This window comes from Saimiri boliviensis, chromosome 7, assembly GCF_048565385.1.
Source record: "Saimiri boliviensis isolate mSaiBol1 chromosome 7, mSaiBol1.pri, whole genome shotgun sequence".
NCBI lineage: Eukaryota > Metazoa > Chordata > Mammalia > Primates > Cebidae > Saimiri > Saimiri boliviensis.
The window spans coordinates 9,313,341-9,334,250 of NC_133455.1; the positions used below are offsets into that span (position 1 = coordinate 9,313,341).

Sequence of the window (20,910 nt, forward strand, 5' to 3'; positions counted from 1 at the left end):
CAGCTGGGCACAGTGGCTCATGCCTGTAATCCCCGCACTTTGGGAGGCTGAGGTGGGCAGATCACTTGAGGTCAGGAGTTTGAGGCCAGCCTGGCCAACATGGTGAAACCCTGTCTCTACTGAAAACACAAAAATTAGCTGGTGTGGTGGCATATGCCTGTAATCCCAGCACTCAGTAGGCTGAGTCAGGAGAACCTCTTGAACCCAGGAGGTGGAGGTTGCAATGAATGGAGATCGCACCAATGCACTCCAGCCTGGGCCACAGAGTAAGGCTGTGTCTCAAGAAAAAAAAAAAAGGAGGGGGCTAGGCACGGTGGCTCACATGCTCAGCACTTTGGGAGGCTGAGGCAGGCAGATCGTGAGGTCAAGACATTGAGACCATCCTGGCCAACACGGTGAAACCCCATCTCTACTAAAAATACAAAAAAAAAAAAAAAAAAAAAAAAAAAAAAATTAGCTGGGTGTGGTGGTGCATGCCTGTAATTCCAGCTACTTGGGAGGCTGAGGCAGGAGAATCACTTGAACCCAAGGGGTGGAGGTTGCAGTGAGCTGAGATCACGCCACTGCACTCCAGCCTGGAGAAAGAGCAAGACTCTGTTTCAAAAAAAAAAAAAGGTGTGTCACATTATGTGTATCCATTTATCTGTTGAGGGACATTTGGGTCGTTTCCCCTTTTGGCTATTATGAATAAAGCTGTGATGAACATTTGTGTACAGATGTTTATGTATACATGTGATTTCAGTTCTTTGGGGTCTATACCTGGATTAGAATTGCTGAGTTCAGAGGTAACTCTGTGTTTAACCTCCACACTGTCTTCCACAGCAGCTGTACCATTTTATTTTATTTTATTTTTTGAGACAGAGTCTTGCTCTATTGCCTAGGCTAGAGTGCAGTGGTAAGATCCTGGCTCACTGCAACCTCTGTCTCCCAGGCTGAAGCAATTCTCGTGCCTCAGCCTCCCGAGTAGCTGGGATTACAGGTGTGTGCCACCGTGCACGGCTAATTTTTGTGTTTTTAGTAGAGATGGGGCTTCACCATGTTGGTCAGGCTGGTCTTGAACTCCTGACCTCAAGTGATCCACCCACCTTGTCCTCCCAAAGTGCTGGGATTACAGGCGTGAGCCACCGTGCCCAGCCTAGCCATATCATTTTACATTCCCAGCAGCAGTATATAAGGGTTCTAATTTCTCCAAATCCTCACAAACACTTGTTATTATCTGCCCTTTAAGACAGGGTCTCATTCTGTCGCCCAGGCTGGAATGCAGCAGCACAGTCAAAGCTCACACAGCCTCCCAACACCTGGGCTCAAGTGATCCTCTTGCCTCAGCCTCCTGAGTAGCTGGGACTACCCAATTAGTATTTTGAAATTTTTTTGTAGAAATGGGGTCTCCCTATGTTGCCCCGGCTGGTCTCGAACTCCTGGGCTCAAACAGTCTTCCTGTCTTGGCCTCCCAAAGTCCTGGGATTATAGGCATGTACCACTGTGCCTGGCCCCAGTCTTTCAAATAGCCGAACAGTGCAGGTTGTGCTGTGGTTAATTTCACCATCCTCCTCCTGAGGCATGTGGGCACACCTACCTGTTAAGGACCACCCCCCCCCCCCCACCGAGATACATTTAGAGTGTGTGTGTGAGCTTTAGCCGGTAATGCTAAAGGAATTTCCGTAGTAGCACACCCAGTAGCTGCCCCACCTTCTCACCAGCACTTGGTGTTGTCAGTCTTTCTCATTTTAGCCATTCCCGTGGCTAAATGGATTCCTGCCCCTTCTTTCCATCCCTGCCTCCCCGCCTCAGCCAGGGCTGGCGTGCCTGTGGGGTCTTAGGGCTTAAGTGCAGCTCTCTGCCTCAGAGCTGAGCAGGACCCAGCAAGTGCAAGAAGGAGCCCGAGTGGTGATTCCGCTTGAAGGGCTGCACTCATGCCCGCCATGGCCACCGGTGGGAGGATGTACCGTCCAATTTGATGGCCTTGTGTAACTTTCTACTCTGCGTACTTTACATGAACAACATCATCAGAAAGGCGAAGAATGGAACAATAACATTCACATACCCATTTTGCAGATGAGTGAATAGAGGCTCAGAGAGGTGAGCGTCACTTCAGAAGTCATAAGCCATGAGCCACGATGGTACCAGGTGTGGAGCTCAGCTTCCTGTACTGCTCTCGGGGCCTCCCAGTGCCTTGGGGCCCTGTCCACATTTCCCATAATTCCCTGCACTGCAGGGTCCTTTCCCTCCAGCCGTGTCCTGTCGTGTGCCGACAGAGGACGCCCGCCCCTGCTGGAGGTTTGGAAGTCTGTCCTCTCTGGCTCCGCCTTCCTGGTCTCCTCCGCCTGATGGTCCTGCTCTGCACAGCCCCTACATGTTGAGACCCTGAGGCTCCTGTTGTCCCTGCAGGGGATAATCCAACCCCCGACCCCAGCCTTAAGGCACTGTGTGGCCTGGGCTTGTCCTAGCTCATGCGTGTGTCACCCCCGAGGCCTCTGCCCCTCAGCCCCCAAGCAGCCCCTCCCCCAAACGCTTTGCACTCACTGCCACCTGCGCTGTGCTGTCCTCGCCACCAGGCCGCCCTTTGCAGCCTCTGGTCTCAGTGGGTCTCATGACCCTGCTCTGAGAGACTGCCCTGCGCCCATGGTCTGCGTGGGGTCTCTGTGGTCACTTGTTCTTAGCCCCTGTCACTTCTGTCACGGCGTTCGACGTGGTCTGGAATGACATGAGCCTGTCTGACATCTGTAAACCAGTGAGAGCAGAATCAGGTTTCATTTATTCACCGCGCTGACCCTCGTGACTAGTTCGGTGTCACGTACACAGCAGCTGCTCAGTAAACACTTGATGGTCAGGTGTGGTGGCTGATGCCTGCATCAGGGCCCTTTGGGAGGCCTAGGCGGGAAGATCGCCTGAGCCCAGATGCGATCAGCCTGGGCAACATGGCAAGACCTTGTCTCTGCAAAGAAAGATTTGAAAACGAGCCAGCTGTAGTGGTGAGTCCTTGTCATTCCAGCTACTCAGAGGCTGAGGTGGGAGGATCACTTATGCCCAGGAGGTGAGAGCTTGCAGTGGGCTGTGATCCTGCTACTGCACTCCAGACTGGGTGACAGAGTGAGACCATGGCTAAAAAAAAAAAAAAAAAAAAAAAAAACAAGAGCAAAAACTCGATGGCCAGGCACAGTGACCCACGCCTGTAATCCTAGAGCTTTGTGGGACTCAGATGGGAAGATTGCTTGAGGCCAGGAGTTTGCCACCAGCCTGAGTAACCCAGTGAGATTTTTTTTTTTAATTTGAAAAATTAGCCAGGTATGGTGGTGTATGCCAGTGGTCCCAGGCCCCGGGGAGGCTGAGATGGCAGAATCACTCAAGCCCAGGTGATTGAGGCTGCAGTGAGCTGTGATCGTGCTACCGCACTTCAGCCTGGGTGACCGAGTGAGACCCTCCTCTAAACAGACAGGCAGGGAGCAGTGGCTCACGTCTGTAATCCAAGCACTTTGAGAGGCTGAGACAGGCAGATCATAGAGGTTGGGAGTTCAAGACCAGCCTAGCCAACATGGTGAAACCCTGTCTCTCCTACAAATACAAAAATTAGCCAGGTATGATGGCACATGCCTGTAGTCCCAGCTTCTCAGGAGGCTGAGGCAGGAGAATTGCTTGAACCCAGGAGGTAGAGGTTGCAGTGAGCCAAGATCGTGCCACTGCACTCTAGCCTGGGCACCAAAAAAAGCAAAAAACAAAACTTGATAGGTGAACATTCTTGCAGGGGTACACGTGTGTGCACACATGTAAAGATACGTGAGGGCACCCCCAGAAGGTAGCCCTGTCTGGGAGAAAGTGGGGACTAGAATCTGCCCTGTGGTGACACATTCTGGTGACCTTAAGGGAGCCTTCTGCGTCTCGTGCCCTGGTGGCAAGGCAGCTTGGGGTCTCGGAGAAGACATGGGATCTGGAGTCAGAAAACCTGGGTTTGAGTTCTTGGCTGTAAGACTTTGAGAAAAAAAAATATCTCTAGGCCTCAGTTTTTCATATCTGTAAAATGGGACTATGTTATAAACAACAGTAATGATCATAAGACCCATTTCCAGTGGTCGGGAATGAGAATGAAATAGAGTCCAGGGTGTAAAGCTGTGTGTCCTTTCTGGGCTTGTCAGGAGTACATTGCACTTTGGGATTGTGGAAGAAGAACTGTCCCCGTTCCATCAGCCAGCCTCAGGCATCTGCATGCGTGGGGCCCTGGAACACAGAGACGAAGGAGACAGGCTGTTGCCTCAAGGGGAACAATCATATGAAATCCCAAGCTCTTCAAGCTCAGGACCCAGGCCTTACCTGGGCTTGTGGTCCTGGCAGCATCGCCTGCTGTTCTGGAAACACACCAGGGATGCTTGTGTGGTGGTGTCCACTGGGGCAAGAGAGGGGAAGTCAGCGGCAAGGACTCCGATGTGACGGAGCGGCCTGGGGGACAGTCATACTGGGAAGATAACTGAAGGGTCACCTCTGTGCCTTCTCCTCATGGGATTAGATCTGGCTTCATATCCTGAGTCCCGGGGGGCAAAGGAGGGATGTTTCCCCCTCATTCACCTGGGATTGAACCTGGCCACTGCAGCCCAGCCCAGGTTTCGGGGAGCAGGGGTGCACTGGCAGCCCCAGAACCTATGGAAGGCTGAATAATGCCCCCAAAATATCAGGTCCCAGTTCCTAGAACCTGTGGCTATCACCTGATGTGGTAACATCTTTGCAGGTGTGTTCTTTCGTTCTGGATCTTGAGATGGGGGTGTTATCCTGGCTTACCTGGGTGGGCCCTGAATATAGTCACAGGTGTCCTTGTAAGATGGAGGCAGGGAGAGCTTTGGCACTGACAGAAGAGGAGAAGTCTACGTGACCACGGAGGCAGAGATGCAGTGATGCCGCCACAAGCTGAGAAGTGCTGGCAGCCACCAGAAGCTGAAAGAGGGAAGGACTGAAATCTCCCTGGGCTGGGCGTGGGGGCTCATGCCTATAATCTCAGTGCTTTGGGAAGCTGAGATGGGTGGATCGCTTGAGGTCAGGAGTTTGAGACCAGCCTAATCAACATTGTGAAACCCCGCTGTACTAAAAATATTAAAAAATTAGCCGTATTGTGGCAGGTGCCTGTAATCCCAGCTACTTGGGAGGCTGAGGAAGTAGAATCGCTTGAACTGGGAGACAGAAATTGTAGTGAGCCAAGATCACACCACTGCACTTCATCCTGGGCGACAGAGTGAGACTCCATCTCAAAAAAAAAAAACAAAAAACAAACAAACAAACAAAACAGCTGGGCGCAAAGCTCACACATGGAATCCTAGCACTTTGGGAGGCCGAGGTGAGCAGATCACCTGAGGTCAGGAGTTTGAGACCAGCCTGGCCAACATGGCAAAACCTCATCTCTACTGAAAATATGAAAAAAAGTTAGCTGGGCATGGCGGCGCGTGCCTGTAATCCCAGCTCCTCGGGAGGCTGAGGCAGGAGAGTCACTGGAACCCAGGAGGTGGAGGCTGCAGTGATCCGAGACCGCACCACTGCACTCCAGCCTGGGTGACACAGCAAGAAAAGAAAAAAAATCTCCCTAGAGGCTCCAGAGGAAGTGTGGCCCCGGCAGCACCTTAATTTCAGGCTCATTTGGACCTTCTGGTTTCTAGAACTCTGACAAAATCAATTTCCGATGTGTTAAGATAGTGAAATTATTGGTCATTTGTTACGGCAGGTGCAGGAAACTGATACAGCACCCAACCTCACAGGTCATTAATTCACCAATAACGTGACGGGTACCTGTGGTGTGCCAAGGCATCGCATCAGGCCCAGGGAATGTAACAGTGAGTAGGGCAGACAGGGCTTTGCCCTCCTGTGGCCAACAGTCTAGTTGGGGGTAGGGATGAGGGGTGGATGGCCGCCTGTGGGGTGCCAGGCACCATCGTCAGGGTTCTGTCTGTATGGACTGTGAAAGTTGTCTGAATCAAAATGGGGTCACCAGTGTTACCAAAAACCCTGACAGATAGAACCCGGGAAGGCCATGAAGAGAGGATTTTCACGCTTGAATAGCCGATGACAAAAATGACTGGAAAAACAACAGCTTTGCATGAAGGCCTTCGCAACCTTACACAAAAAAGCCTCCTCCTAGGATGCCTCCCTGCAGCAGCCCGTCCAGCCTCGGACACAGCCACCCTTGTTACTGATCTTTGTAGCCAAGGATAATTATTAGTATTTCAAAACAATTATGTAACACTCCTCATTTTTTTCCTTTAATCTTTGTCTTCCTTTACCTCCCTGAATACACAGATACTTTGCTATGCTATGCAGATTCCCATTGCAATGCTCTACTACCAAATAGCTTTTCTCTGTGTGTGTGTGTGTGTGTGTGTGTGTGTGTGTGTGTGTGTGTGTGTTTAAGCAGAGACTCGCTCTGTCACCCAGGCTGGAGTACAATCGTGCAATCTTGGCTCCCTGCAACCTCCGCCTTCTGGTTTCAAGCAATTCTCCTGCCTCATCCTCCTGAGTAGGTGGGACTATAGGTACCCACCACCACGCCCGGCTAACTTTCGTATTTTTTTTTTTTTAGTAGAAACGAGGTTTCACCATATTGGCCAGGCTGGTCTCGAACCCCTAACCTTGTAATCTACCTACCTCGGCCTCCCAAAGTGCTGGGATTCTGTAATCCAGAATATAATACAGGCGTGAGCCACTGTACCTGGTGTTTTTTTTGTTTTTGTTTTTTTTTTTTGAGACAAGGTCTTGTTCTGTCACCCAGGCTAGAGTACGGTGGTGCAATCAGAGCTCACTGCAGCCTTGAACTCCTGGCTCAAGTGATTCTCCCTCCTAAGTAGCTGAGACTACAAGTGTACACGACCACACTAGGCTAGTTGAAAAAAAAAATAAACGGCAGGCCGTAGTGGCTCACACCTGTAATCCAAGCACTTTGGAGGCCAAGGTGGGCGGATCACCTCAGGTCGGGAGTTCAAAACCAGCCTGACCAACATGATGAAACACTGTCTTAAAAAAAAAAAAAAATTGCTGGGCGCGGTGGCTCAAGCCTGTAATCCCAGCACTTTGGGAGGCCGAGGCGGGTGGATCACGAGGTCAAGAGATCGAGACCGTCCTGGTCAACATGGTGAAACCCCGTCTCTACTAAAAATACAAAGAATGAACTGGGCATGGTGGCGCGTGCCTGTAGTCCCAGCTACTAGGGAGGCTGAGGCAGGAGAATTGCTTGAACCCAGGAGGCGGAGGTTGCGGTGAGCCGAGATCGCGCCATTGCACTCCAGCCTGGGTAACAAGAGCGAAACTCCATCTCAAAAAAAAAAAAAAAAAAAAAAAAAATTAAAAATATATCTTTCTGTAGAGACAGGGTCTTGCTATGTTGCCCAGGCTGCACTCAAGACTCCTAGCCTCAAGTGATCCTCCTGCCTTACCCTCCCAAAGCACTGGTATTACAGGCATGAGCCAACATGTCTGGCCATCTCTTATTTTTAAAATTTATTTATTTATTTATTTATTTTTTAGACAGAGTCTCACTCTTGTTGCCCAGGCTGGAGTGCAATGGCACAATCTTGGCTCATGGCAACCTCCACCTCCTGGGTTCAAGCGATTCTGCTGCCTCAGCCTCCCAAGTAGCTGGGATTACAGGCGCCTGCTACAACACCCAGCTAATTTTTTTATATTTTTAATAAAGATGAGGTTTCACCGAGTTGGTCAGGGTGGTCTTGAACTCCTGACCTTAGGTAATCGGCCCGCCTCGTCATCCCAAAGTGCTGGGATTACAGGTGTGAGCCACCACGCCTGGCCCATCTCTTATTTTAGAGAAACTTTATCTGTTTGCTTTTAGGTTGACATAATCAGTCCTCACAACAGCCCTATGAGTTGTAGGTACTGTTACCACCCTACTTTATAGATGTGGAAACTGAGGCACAGAGAGGCTAGCTCAAAACCAAACAAGTGATAAATAGGAGAGCCAGTATCTGAGCTCAAGCTACCCTGTGAATCACTGTGCAGGGTCATCCTTCATCAGATGAAAGAATGTAAGGCACATCGGAACTGTAAAAAGTGCCATAAAGGTAATTCACGGTAGGTCAGGGATGGAGAGAAACGAATGGGGTGGGTGGGAGGTGGGCGCCGTCATTGGGTAGTCAGAGGAAGGGAGGCCTCTGTGAAGAGGTGACGTTTGGGCTGAAAAATGAGGTGCACCAGCCATGGGAGGTGAGAAGGAAAGGCCTTTTGGGCAAGGGAGAGACCTCACAGTGGCAGTGATCTTGGGGGGCATCAAGGATAGAAAGCAGGCACTGGGGAGGGGCAAGGGAGTGAGTGGAGGGTGTAGAGGAGGAGGCTGGGGGCCACTAAGACCTCAGTTTCATCCTCAGCGGAAGCAGGGGATGATTTCAGCAGAGGAGTAAGGTGGGCTCACCTGCCCGTCTCACTTGCCCACCCAGGCATGTCAGAGCGGGAGCGGCAGGTGATGAAGAAGCTGAAGGAGGTGGTGGACAAACAACGTGACGAGATCCGTGCCAAGGACAGGGAGCTCGGCCTGAAAAATGAGGATGTGGAGGCTGTGAGTGACGCACCCCTGACCTGTGTCCACCCTCCCAGCCAGTAGGTGCCAGCCAGAGACCAGATCCTCCACTCAGCAGGCCCCTTGTCTCCCTCGCTCTCGTTCCTGGGGCTCCGTGGGGTGGGGATCCTGCCCGCGGCGTGACGGGCCCAGCCTGGAAACAGCAAGTCTTCACTGGCAGAGCAGGAGAGAACGTGGGAGCCCAGTGAGCGGGCTCCTTCCGCCACTGGGAAGGTCCCGAGGCCCCAGCAGCCTTTGCCTTGACCCCAGGGCCTCCTCCAGGGGCCCCCACCCCACTTCATGCCCCTCTGTGAGCAGACTTAGCAGGTCCAGCGTGCTCCAGGAACCCATACAGGTCTCTGTGTAAATTAGAAAAAAAAGGCCCCTTTCCAAAGGCAGGTTACTTCCATCTCTTGGCAAATTTTCATAATGTATTAATTCCAGCCAGACACCCTTCCATGTGCCATAAAATTACCATAGTAAAAACACAAATTGCCCAGCTCTAGCATCATCAGTTTTAAGAATATGAACAACTCTTGTTTCCTATGATCCATGTTAGAGGAAGTAAAGAAAAAAAAGGAAAAAGAATTTTTAAAAAAAAAAAGAATATGAACAACGCAACAAAGGTGTCTGCAGCATAAATGGCCCACCTTCGGATGGTTTGCCGTTGCGCAGTGCACAACCTGAGCTGCTGTAGGTGGCAGCCCTGCACGATGGTCTCCCTTTCTCCACAGTTACAGCAGCAGCAGACGCGGCTGATGAAGATCAACCATGACCTTCGGCACCGGGTCACAGTGGTGGAGGCCCAGGGGAAAGCCCTGATCGAACAGAAGGTGGAGCTGGAGGCAGACCTGCAAACCAAGGAGCAAGAGATGGGCAGCCTGCGGGCAGAGCTGGGGAAGCTTCGAGAGAGGCTGCAGGGGGAGCACGGCCAGGACGGGGAGGAGGAGCCTGAGGTGAGCAGGAAGCTGGGTGCAGAGCGAGTAGTAGAGGGCAAGTCTGGGGTTGACTCGAGGCCGCAGGGTTACCTTGTTTTCCCCATTCTACTTAAGAAAAATGACCAGCCTGGGCAACAGAACAAGACCCCAATTCTCTACAAAAAAAATTTTTTTTTTTTTTTTTGAGACGGAGTTTCACTCTTGTTACCCAGGCTGGAGTGCAATGGCGCGATCTCGGCTCACCGCAACCTCCGCCTCCCGGGTTCAGGCAATTCTCCTGCCTCAGCCTCCTGAGTAGCTGGGATTACAGGCACGTGCCACCATGCCCAGCTGATTTTTTGTATTTTTTTTAGGAGAGACGGGGTTTCACCATGTTGACCAGGATGGTCTCGATCTCTCGACCTCGTGAACCACCCGCCTCGGCCTCCCAAAGTGCTGGGATTACAGGCTTGAGCCACCGCGCCCGGCCAAAAAAATTTTTTTAATTAGCCGTGAGTGGTGGTGCACACCTATAGTACCAGCTGCCCGGGAGGCTTAGGCAGGAGGATACCTTGAGCCCAGGAGTTCAAGGCTGCAGCAAGCCATGATTGCACCACTGCACTCCAACCCGGGTAACGGAGCCAGACCTGTTTCAAAAATAAAAGAAAGAGAGAGAGAGAGAAAATGAGAGGCTCAGAGAGAACATGCTACTGGCCTGAAGACACACAGCTGAGGGGCTGGAACCCCAGCCTCCCGGCGCCCTCCCAGCTCAGTGATGTTTATTAGGTACCTGCCACCTGTTTATCCATTCCTACCAATGATTGTTGACTGTGTGGCCAGCCCAGAAGATAAAATGCAGACCTGATCCCTGTCCTCAGGGAGCTTACAGTTTAGTCTGGGAGGCAGACATTAGTTAGTTCAGACCTTAGTCAGTAGTCACATAGGACCGCATGACCCAGCAGCTCCCCTCCCAGGCATAGATCCAAAAGAATTGAGAGCAGGTGTTCCAACAAAAACTTTGACACGAAGGCCAGGTGCGGTGGCCCGTACTTATAATCCCAGGCTTTTGGGAGGCTGAGGCAAGAGGATGAAGAAGATCAATGGAAGTCAGGAGCTTGCGACCGGCTTGGGCAACATAGTGACACCCCATCTCTACAAAAAATGCTTTAAAAATTAAAAAACTTGGCAGCCGGGCGCGGTGGCTCAAGCCTGTAATCCCAGCACTTTGGGAGGCCGAGGCGGGTGGATCACGAGGTCAAGAGATCGAGACCATCCTGGTCAACATGGTGAAACCCCGTCTCTACTAAAAATACAAAAAATTAGCTGGGCATGGTGGCGCGTGCCTGTAATCCCAGCTACTCAGGAGGCTGAGACAGGAGAATTGCTTGAACCCAGGAGGCGGAGGTTGCGGTGAGCCGAGATCGCGCCATTGCACTCCAGCCTGGGTAACAAGAGCGAAACTCAGTCTCAAAAAAAAAAAAAAAAAAAAAAAAATTAAAAACTTGGGCTGGGTATGGTGACTCATACCTTTAAATACCAGCACTTTGGGAGGCTGAGGTGGGCAGATCACTTGAGGTCAGGAGTTCAAGACCAGCCTGGCCAACGGTGAAACCCTATCTCTACTAAAAAGAAAAAAAAAATTAATACAAAAATTAGCTGGGCGTGGTGGTGGGTGCCTGTGGTCCCAGTTAGTTGGGAGGTTGAGGCAGGAGAATTGCTGAACCTGGGAGGCAGAGGTTGCAGTGAGCTGAGATGGTGCCATTGCACTCCAACCTGGGCAACAGAGTGAGTGAGACTCCATCTCAAAAAAAAAAAAAAATTAAAAACTTAGGTGTGGTGGCACATGCCTGTAGTCCCAGTTACTTGGGAGGATGAGGCAGGAGGATCACTTGAGCCCAGGAGTTCAAGGCCATGACCTAGCCACTGCCATCCAGCCAGGGCAGCAGAGTGAGACCCTATGGCAGCGCTATTCACAGTCGCCAAAAGGTGGAAACAGCCCCCATGTCATCAGCGAGTGAGCGGGTGAACAGCAGTCTGTCCGCACAGTGGAATGTGATTCGGCCCTAGAGAGGAATGCAGCCCTGGCCCCCCGCCAGCTCGGATGAGCTGTGAAACATCACGTGGAGTGAAAGAAGCCAGGCCCTGGGGCCACGCAGTGTATACCTCCGTTTGTACACACTGTCCCCGAACAGGCAAATCCATAGAGCCACACAGTAGATTGGTGTCTGAATGGGGCTAGGGGGAGGGAGGAATGGGGTGACTGCTGACGGGTGTGGAGTTCCCTTTGGGGCGATGGCAATGAGCCGGAATTGGACGGTGGCTATGGCTGCACAACACTGAATGTACCGTCCGCGGGGCCAGAGCTGTCCATCACAGCCGCAGCTAAAATCCAGGCAGGCCCGGGGCTGTGAGGTAGGCACTGGGGGGTCTGTTCCGTAAAGGTGCCCCCAGACTGTGCCAGGAACACAGAGGGTGAGATCGTTCATCCTGGCAGAGGTGGGGATGTGGGCTTTCTGGGAAGAGCTATTGGTTCAGCCGGGCATCGGTGTTAACAGTGCGAAGACTTTGACAGGTAGAAATGTGGAAAATGGAGACGGCGGTTTCAGAAAAGTAGAGTGGACTTTAGGGATCCCCTCGGGCTTGCTTTTTCTCCCAGCAGATGTTGTGAACTCTCGAAGGTTTGCAGATGCTGTGCTAGGAAACTGAGTTACGGGTAGGGGAGGTGGGACAGACAGGCTCGCAGTCAGGTGGGTTCAGGTCCCAGCAGGCATTAAGTATCCTGTGAATGTGGGTTAGTCACTTCCAGGTTTTCTGTAGGACGGGCATCTGGGATACAGATGAGGAAGGTCAGGGAGGAAAGTCTTAAAAAGGAGCAGTTGCCGGACATGGTGGCGCACACCTGTAATCCCAGCACTTTGGGAGCCGAGGTGGGCGGATCACCTGAGGTCAGGAGTTTGAGACCAGCCTGACTAATATGGAGAAATCCCGTCTCTATTAAAAATACAAAAAAGTAGACTGACGTGGTGGCACGCACCTGTAATCCCAGCTACTCTGGGGACCGGGACAGGAGAATCGCTTGAACCTGGGAGGCAGAGTTTGCAATGAGCCCAGATCACGCCACTGCACTCCAGCCTGGGCGACAGAGTGAGGCTCCATCTCAAAAAAAAAAAAAAAAAAAAACAGGGCAGGGGGAACAGTTAGGAGCTGCTTTGGGCTAAAAACGACATAAGCCTAAATTAAAATGGTTTAAGAGGGAGCCGGATGCAGTGGCTTATGCCTGTAATCCCAGCACTTTGGGAGGCTGAGGCAGGCGTTTGAGACCAGCCTGGCCAACATGGCAAAACACTGTCTGTATTAAAAATACAAAAATTAGCCGGGCATGGTGATGTGGGGCTGTAATCTCAGCTATTCAAGAGGCTGAGGCAGGAGAATTCCTTGAACCCGGGAGAAAGAGGTTGCCATTAGCTGAGATCACACCACTGCACTCCAGCCTGGGTGACAGAGTGAGACTCTCTCTCAAAAAAAAAAAAAAGTTTAAGAGAGAAAAGAGGAATTTATTGACTATGTAACTAAAAGCTCTGAGTTGGGGAGGCTTCAGGTACAGCTGGCTCCAGGTGCTCACCAGCTGCTCTCGAGACAGTGGCTCCAACCTTCTCGGGCCCTGCTTTCCTCTGTGCTGTTGCCATTCTCAGCCAGGCTCTTGCCATAGAGTCGCCACTAGAATTTGACCAGCATGGCAACCCCAGCGGAAAGAAATGGCCTCTTTTCTCTAGAGTCCCAGCAAAAGCCTCAGGGAATCTTCACTGGCCCATCAGTGCACCAACTGCTGTGGCCAGAGACCTGGAATGTGCATGTTTATTCCTGAGTTACATGGCTGCGACCCAAGCCACATGGGACTAAAAGTGGGAGGAGGGTCTTTCTCCAGAGGAAAAGGGCGGTGACTTAGGCCAAAGACCTGAGAGGAGGATAAAGGCCAGGCAGAGACAACAGCTGTCATCTCCAAGGCTGGGGAGTCGGCACCGAGGGCCCACACTGAGCTCTGAGCAGTGGGGTGCAGATCCCTCGCAGGGGTTCAGCGGGCACGCGATAACGCTCAGCTCTTTCACTGGAGGACGGGGAAGGAGCTCATGGCAGACATGGTTGTCAGGAGCCCTTTGCAGTAACCCAGATGAGAAGACGAGGGCTGAAGTCAATCCGTGGCAGGGGACGGAGGCAAGGAGGTACCAGAGACATAACCTCCAGGCTGAACGCAGGGTGGTCGCCACCTCTGCCCGCCCCTGCCCCTTGCTCCCAGTGTGCCCTTTCTAACCTTCAAGCCCTGGGAGGGCTCAGACCCGTCTCCTGGCCAGGCAGGGCCTGGCTCAAACCCGGGTCTCAAGACCATCAAGACTCCCAGCTCTGCTCCAGGTCTCTTTAGCAACAAGGAGAGGAACATTTCACACCTCCTTGGCTCAGCTGCCTTTCGGGTTCAGCTTCCCCGTCTGGCAGCCGATGGGGCAGGGAAGAAATGAGGGAGTCAGATGGGCTGCGGTAACACGAACCCGCAGGGCTGCTTGGCAGGCACTTTCCCAGGCTTGGGGTGGCTTTGCTGGGTTCAGACCATCCCTTGGAGCTGTGCAAGTTCAGGATGCTTGTCGGTCACACAGGGAGCTGCAGGCTGCCGTGGCTTCACCCCTGGCTGCTGTGTGACCTGGGCCTGTCCGTCTCTTTGGTGGTCAATGTCATCATCTGAAAAATGAGGGGAATGAGCTTGACTCAGAGGTCAAGGAGGTCCACTGTTCGTGCAGCTGGAGAGAGAACTGTAAGACTGCAGGAGGGGCTGGGTGCGGTGGCTCACACCTGTAATCCCTGCACTTTGGGAGGCCGAGGTGGGCAGATCACAAGGTCAGGAGTTAAAGAGCAGCCTGGCCGACATGGTGAAACCCCATCTCTATTAAAAATACAAAAATTAGCTGGGCCACATGGTGGCGCATGCCTGTAATCCCATCTACTCAGGAGGCTGAGGCAGGAGAATCACTTGAACCCAGGAGGCAGAGGTTGTGGTGAGCCGAGATTGAGCCACCGTACTCCAGCCTGGACGACAGAGCGAGACTCCATCTCAAATAAAAGGAAGGCACAGTCAGGACAGAGCTCCAAGGCATTGGGCCGGGTCCTGTGGGATGGGTAGCGTGTCCCAGGGTGGACTGTGACAGGTCATTCCAGGCAGGAGGAACAGTGAGCCAGGCCGGAGAAAGTGCAGCATGTGGCTGGGGTCAGGGGTTCGTCCCAGGGCAGGATTTAGGGGGCATGGGAGCTCTGGAGGGTTGCAGAGCTGGAAAGGACTCTGTCTCATCATTGCCGTGCAGTTCTTTCTGAGCTGCCTCACTGCCCACTGCGGTGTGATCGCCAGGAGACAAGGCTCTTCCTATTTGTATAACTTCCTTATTGAGATAGAATTCATATGCCGTGCACTTCAGCCACTGTGTGCTCATCACCAATGTCCAGAATGTCTCCATCACCCCCATCAGAAACCCCTGCTCCTGCACTAGCTGCCCGCCCCCCGCCAGCCTCTGGCCACCACCGGGCTGTTTCCCTCTGTGTATTCACCTGTTCTGGACACTGAGTCAGCAGATCCTACAACAGTGGTCCTGCCTGGCTTCTTTCACTTAGCGTGTTTTCTCATTAATCCAGGTCTTCATATTCATCTCAGGGTTTCCTGCCTTGATAGACAGTGAGGTGATAGAGTGAGACCCTGTCTCCAAAAAAAACCCTTTTGAGAAAGGGTCTCACTCTGTCCCAGGCTGGAGTGCAGTGGCACAATCTTGGCTCACTGCAACCTCCAGTTCCTGGGTTCAAGCTGTTCTCCTACCCTGGCCTCCCGAGTAGCTGCGACAATAAGCGTGCGTCACCACGACCAGCTAAATTTTGTATTTTCAGTAGAGATGGGGTTTCCCCATATTGCCCAGGCTGGTCTCAAATTCCTGACCTCAAATGATCCACCCACCTTGGCCTCCCAAAGTGCTGGGATTAGAGGCGGGAGCCACCCTGCCCAACCACAAATTTTGATTTCGTAACAGCTTTTGGTTTTGTTTTGGTAAAGGGCAGGCTACCTTCATAGGGAAAGCAGACAGGCTTATGCCGGCCGAAAGATGGGCGGAATTTATGCATTGAATCTATGCTAGGCCTGGAGGTGCCAAACGTGACCAGAGTGCAGTCATTCCCCGTGGCTGGGCCAGGGGTTGCTCAGAAGTACTGTGAGGGCACTGCCATGGTAGGGCAGGCTGCTTCGATGCACCCAGGCAGCAAGGAGCATTCCCAAGGCCTCAGGATGGAGGTCCTGGCCCAGGACGCTGCCTCCCTAAGGCCTCTGGACAGCCCATGGCTTGTTAGTTGGTCTCTTGGGCCCTCCTGGGAAGCAGCTGAGCCCTCGGTGTATCTCTTTGAAGCTGTGCCCAGAGCGCCTCCAGGGATCAGCAGATAACCCACAGAAAATAACCCGAGCCGCCTCCGGGGCCCTCGCGGAGTAAGCCTAGGAGGACCTCACCGGTGGAGCTCGATTGCATCTTGGAAAGAGCCTCCTTACTCCCTCCCGGTCTGAACTGGTCATGGCACTGTGGTCACTGCCTGGTGGCCTCTGGAGAAACTAGAGCCCTGAGCTGTCCTGCCTGCACTTTCAGGCAATAGTATTAGAAGTCAGGCCAGGCACAGGGGCTCACGCCTGTAATCCCAGCACTTTGGGAGGCTGAGCCAGGAGGATTGCTTAAGCACGGGATTCCAAAACCAGCCTGGGCAACAAAGCAAGACCCCGTATCAATAGAATAAAAATAAAATAAGTATGAAAAAAGAAAGAGAGTAAGCACTTTTGCATACCTTGCTGGGATTTCCCCAGGCCCTAAAGAATCAGGTCTTTCCTTCCCCAAAAATGAACTGTCCTTTCCCCAGAAAAAAAAAAAACAACTCAGGTTCTAAGGAAGCCCTTCGATGTCTTGGGCAAGTAAAACCCACTAGGGGTGAGCAGGAAATTCCTGTGGCTTTGAAAGTGGGTGTTCACAGAAATCCCTAGGTACCTGGGTGGGAAGGGCCCTTGGAGATATTTCTGGGTTATCGAGGGCTAGATGGGGAGATGAAAGCCCAGAGGAGCGGGTGGCTTTGCCCAGAGGCGTCTCGAGAGGTGAGGGTTTGGGAGTCCCTTTCAAGGCCTTTGCTCTTTCCCCGGGGCGTGGGGACGGCTGTCAGATGGTCCCTCCCAGAGACACAGGAGAAGCAAGGCCCCGACCTGCTATGAAAGGCAGGACCCGAGTTGTCTGGGGAGGAAGGGGCTAGAGGAAACTTGGGGTTTGGGTCCACAGCAGGGGCCGCTGCTCCCTGCAGGGTCCGGGCAGGAGGATAAAGGGGATCGAAAAGGGAGCGGTCGCTGCCCAGAACCAGCCCAACGTTGCCAGCGGGCCCTGTGGGGCCCCTTTCTTCCAGTGCACTTGCCAAAGGAAGCCCAAAACCCAGACTTCAGTATGAGGTTTCCTGATCTGAAAGAGTTGGCAGCGAATTCAACAGAGTTTTAGAACACAGTGAGGACCAAATGTGGGCCGGGCACTGGGATGATCTAAGGGCTTAGTTTGCAACCTCTTGTCTATACAACTGATGCCCAGAGTTCCTGGTGAACTCTTACGCGTTCGTCAAGACCCCATGCATAGAGACCACATCTGATCAACATCTTCCCTGATTCTCTCCAGTCAGATTTGGTGTCTGTGCGCATCTTTTATTAGGCCACCTTGTACGTTTCCTTTTTTTTTTTCTGAGACAGAGTCTCGCTCTGTTGCCCAGGCTGGAGTGCTGTGGCGCCATCTGGGCTCATTGCAACCTCCGCCTCCCAGGTTCAAGAGATTCTCCTGCCTCTGCCTCCCAAGTAGCTGAGATTACAGGCGTCTGCCAGCACGCCTGGCTAATTTTTCATAGTATTAGTAGAGATGGGGTTTTACCATGTTGGCTAGGCTGGTCTTGAACTCCCAAACTCATGATCCACCTACCTCAGCCTCCCAAAGTGCTGGGATTACAGGTGTGAGCCACCTCACCCAGCGTTTTTGTTGTTGTTGTTGTTGTTGTTTGAGACAGAGTTTTGCTCTTGTCGCCCAGACTAGAGTGTAATGGCATGATCTTGATTCAGTGCAACCTCCACCTCTCGGGTTCAAGTGATTCCCCTGCCTCAGCCTACCGAGTAGCTGGGATTACAGGCTTGCACCATCAGACCTGGCTAATTTTGTATTTTTAGTAGAGATGGAGTTTCACCACGTTAGCCAGGCCGGTCTCGAACTCCTGACACCAGGTGATCCGCCCACCTCAGCCTCCTAAAGTGCTGGGATTACAGGGCTGAGCCACTGCGCCTGGCCATGAGTTTCTCTTTATGTGTATCTTCTCTTCCGCCCCATCTATCTGACTCTGGTCCCAGGGCTGAGCTCTGCGGCTGGCATGGCTCAAAGTTAGCGCTCAGGAAATGTTGGGTAACTACATGTCCATGGTTGCTCCTTGGTAAAGCTGGGCTGGCAGAGAGGAGCTGGCGCGGTAGAATGCCGGCCGCATGTGCGTCGCCTGCTGTACGTGGTCTTGGGTGGAGACGGGGAGTGGAGGCTGCCGGGGGGGTTCCCGGAGCATCTGTGAGGTGCTGCAGAGGAGGTCGGACATTGAAGATGTCCTCTGAGGACACAGCCTACCTAAAGCTGTGGCATCAGCAGACGCCTGGGATACGCTCTTTGGAAATTAAAACCTCCGGCATTTCCTCCCCTGTTCTTGGGCAGGAAGAAGCCCCTCAGCTGCCCAGACAGCTTGCGAGGGCAGTGTGGGTCAGATTTCAGTTTCTGGCTGCATGGAAGATGCCAGAAACCGCCCTCTGCTGCCCCGTGCTGACTCCGACCCCAAGGCTGGGCAGGGTCAGCTTGCTCCCGCACCCAGGCCTGCTGTGTGGTCTGCTGTCACCTGACGTGCCCCGGCAGTGGGTGGTGTCTCCTTTCACGCGTCCTTTCCCAGCACAGCCGGTTCCAGCCTCTCCCAGGGTGTGAAGCATCTTGGCTCTGCCTTCTGGACTCCCTCAGCCTCCTCTCCGGGACACATCCTGGTTGGAGCTGGTCCCCTTCTCCTGGTCGGTGCTGCTGTGGGTGTTTCTTTTTTTCTTTTCTTTTCGTTTGTTTTTGTTTTTGTTTTTTTGTTTTTTGAGACAGGGTCTCACTTTGTTGGAGACACTGCCTTAAGTGCAGTGGCACTATCTTGACTCACTGCAGCCTCCACTTCCTGGGCTCAAGCGATCCTCCTGCCTCAGCCTCCCACGTAACTGTGACTACAGGGGCAAGCCACCATGCCCAGCTAATTTTCTTTTCTTTTTTGTAGACATGAGGTCTCACTGTGTTGCCCAGGCTGGTCAGAAACTCCTGGGCTCTAGTGATCTTCCTGCCTCAGCCTCCCAAAATTCTAGAATTACAAACATGAGCCACTGCGCCAGGCCCGTGTTGTTTTTCTTGAAGTGGGGAGGGTTGTCTGCTTCCCTCTCCCTTCCTCTATTCTGGAGCTTTTTCACTTCTGTCCTGACCTCTGTCCACTCCTGGTTGGTCATGGGACATTGGTGGCTCAGGGGTACTGGGGACACTCCATTTCCTTGAGAGTGTGAGCCACCTGTAGATAGACTGGCTGACTTGTAAAAGCTTCCTTGTGATTAAAAAAAAAAAGAATATAAATGTTGGCAAGAATGTAGAGAAATTGGAACCCTCGTGCGTTTCTGGTGGGAATGTGAAATAGTGCAGCTGCTGTGGGAGGCGTCTGATAACTCCTCAAAAAGTTGAATATGGAATTAGCATATGGCCCAGTGATCCCCCTCCTAGGTATATGCCCAGAAGAGCTGAAAACAGGTGTCCACACACATTTCTTAGCATCATTATTCACAGTAGCCAAAGGGTGGAAACCACCCAGATGTCCATCAGCTAAAGAATGGATACACACAGTGTGGGACATCTGTCCAGTGGAATACAACTCAGCCATCAAAAGGAGTGAAGTGAGCCAGGCTCATGCCTGTGCACTTGGAGAGGCCGAGGTGGTCAGATCCCCTGAGGTTGGCCGGGCTTGGTGGCTCATGCCTGTAATCCAAGCACTTTGGAGGCCAAGGCAGGCGGATCCCCTGAGGTCGGGAGTTCAAGACCACCCTGACCAACATGGTGAAAACCTGTCTTAAAAAAAAAAGAGGCCGGGTGCGGTGGCTCAAGCCTGTAATCCCAGCACTTTGGGAGGCCAAGGCGGGTGGATCACGAGGTCAAGAGATCGAGACCATCCTGGTCAACATGGTGAAACCCCGTCTCTACTAAAAATACAAAAAATTAGCTGGGCATGGTGGCGTGTGCCTGTAATCCCAGCTACTCAGGAGGCTGAGGCAGGAGAATTGCCTGAGCCCAGGAGGCGGAGGTTGCAGTGAGCCGAGATCGCGCCATTGCACTCCAGCCTGGGTAACAAGAGCGAAACTCCGTCTCAAAAAAAAAAAAAAAAAAAAAAAAAAAGATCACCTGAGGTCAGGAGTTCAAGACCAGCCTAGCCAACGTGGTGAAACCCTGTCTCTACTAAAAATACAAAAAGTAGCTGGGTATGGTGGCAGGTGCCTGTAATCCCAGCTACCCAGGAGGCTGAGGCAGGAGAATGGCTTGAACCCAGGGGGTGGAGTTTGCAGTAAGCTGAGACTGTGCCACTGAACTCCAGCCTGGGTGACAGAGTGAGATTGCGTCTCAAAAAAAAAAGAAAAAAAAAGCCAGGTATGACAGCACACACCTGTAATCATCCCAGCTACTCAGGAGGTTGAGTCACTAGAATCTTTTGAACCCAAGAGGTGGAGGTTCCAGTGAGCTGAGATCATGCCACTGCACTCCAGCCTGGGTGACAGAGTGAAACTCCATCTCAGAAAAAATAAAGTAAGTATGGGTTTTCCTTTCGGTGTGAAGAGAATGTTCTGGAACTGGACGGAGGTGGTGGCTGTGTGACATGCGAATATAGTAAATGCCACCGCCAAGGTTCAAATGGTACATTTTATGTTACGTATATTTTATCCCGGTTTTGTACAAAAGCTCCCCCGCTGTGCAAGAAGGTGAGAGGGTGGGTGTGGGTGTGACCTGGGGCGGGTGACTTAGCGTGATACTGGGATCTGTCACACACATCACAGAGGAATGGCCAAGTGTGCACTCCCACCAGGCTTCCCCTGAACTCCAGATACCCAAAGCCACCGGGGAGGGAAGGGCTTCACCAGAAGCCCCGCAATAATTGGGGAAATGGAAATGACCGTCAAATGAAAAAGCAATGGAGAATCGTATGTAGGCTGAGGTTCCAACCACTCTGGCCAAATTAGCAGTGGTCTTAGTAATGAGATGAAAGGAGGCCTGGAAAGGGGGAAGCAGCAGGTGTGCGAGGGTGGTGGCAGGGGAGGCGTGCGAGGGTGGTGGCAGGGGAGGTGCCACAGCTCCT

At 52.4% G+C, this 20,910-nt stretch overlaps 1 protein-coding gene across 4 annotated transcripts in view; it reads left to right on the forward strand.

The window, feature by feature from the left end:
* RILPL1 (Rab interacting lysosomal protein like 1) overlaps window positions 1-20,910 on the forward strand; it is a 62,582-nt gene that overhangs the window by 28,670 nt on the left and 13,002 nt on the right. For all 4 annotated transcript variants that reach the window (XM_010347662.3, XM_010347664.3, XM_010347665.3 and 1 more), the window contains exons 3-4: window positions 8,415-8,533; window positions 9,268-9,489. In XM_010347662.3, coding sequence (XP_010345964.1) covers window positions 8,415-8,533; window positions 9,268-9,489 — 341 coding nt within the window. The remainder of the gene's footprint in view (window positions 1-8,414; window positions 8,534-9,267; window positions 9,490-20,910) is intronic.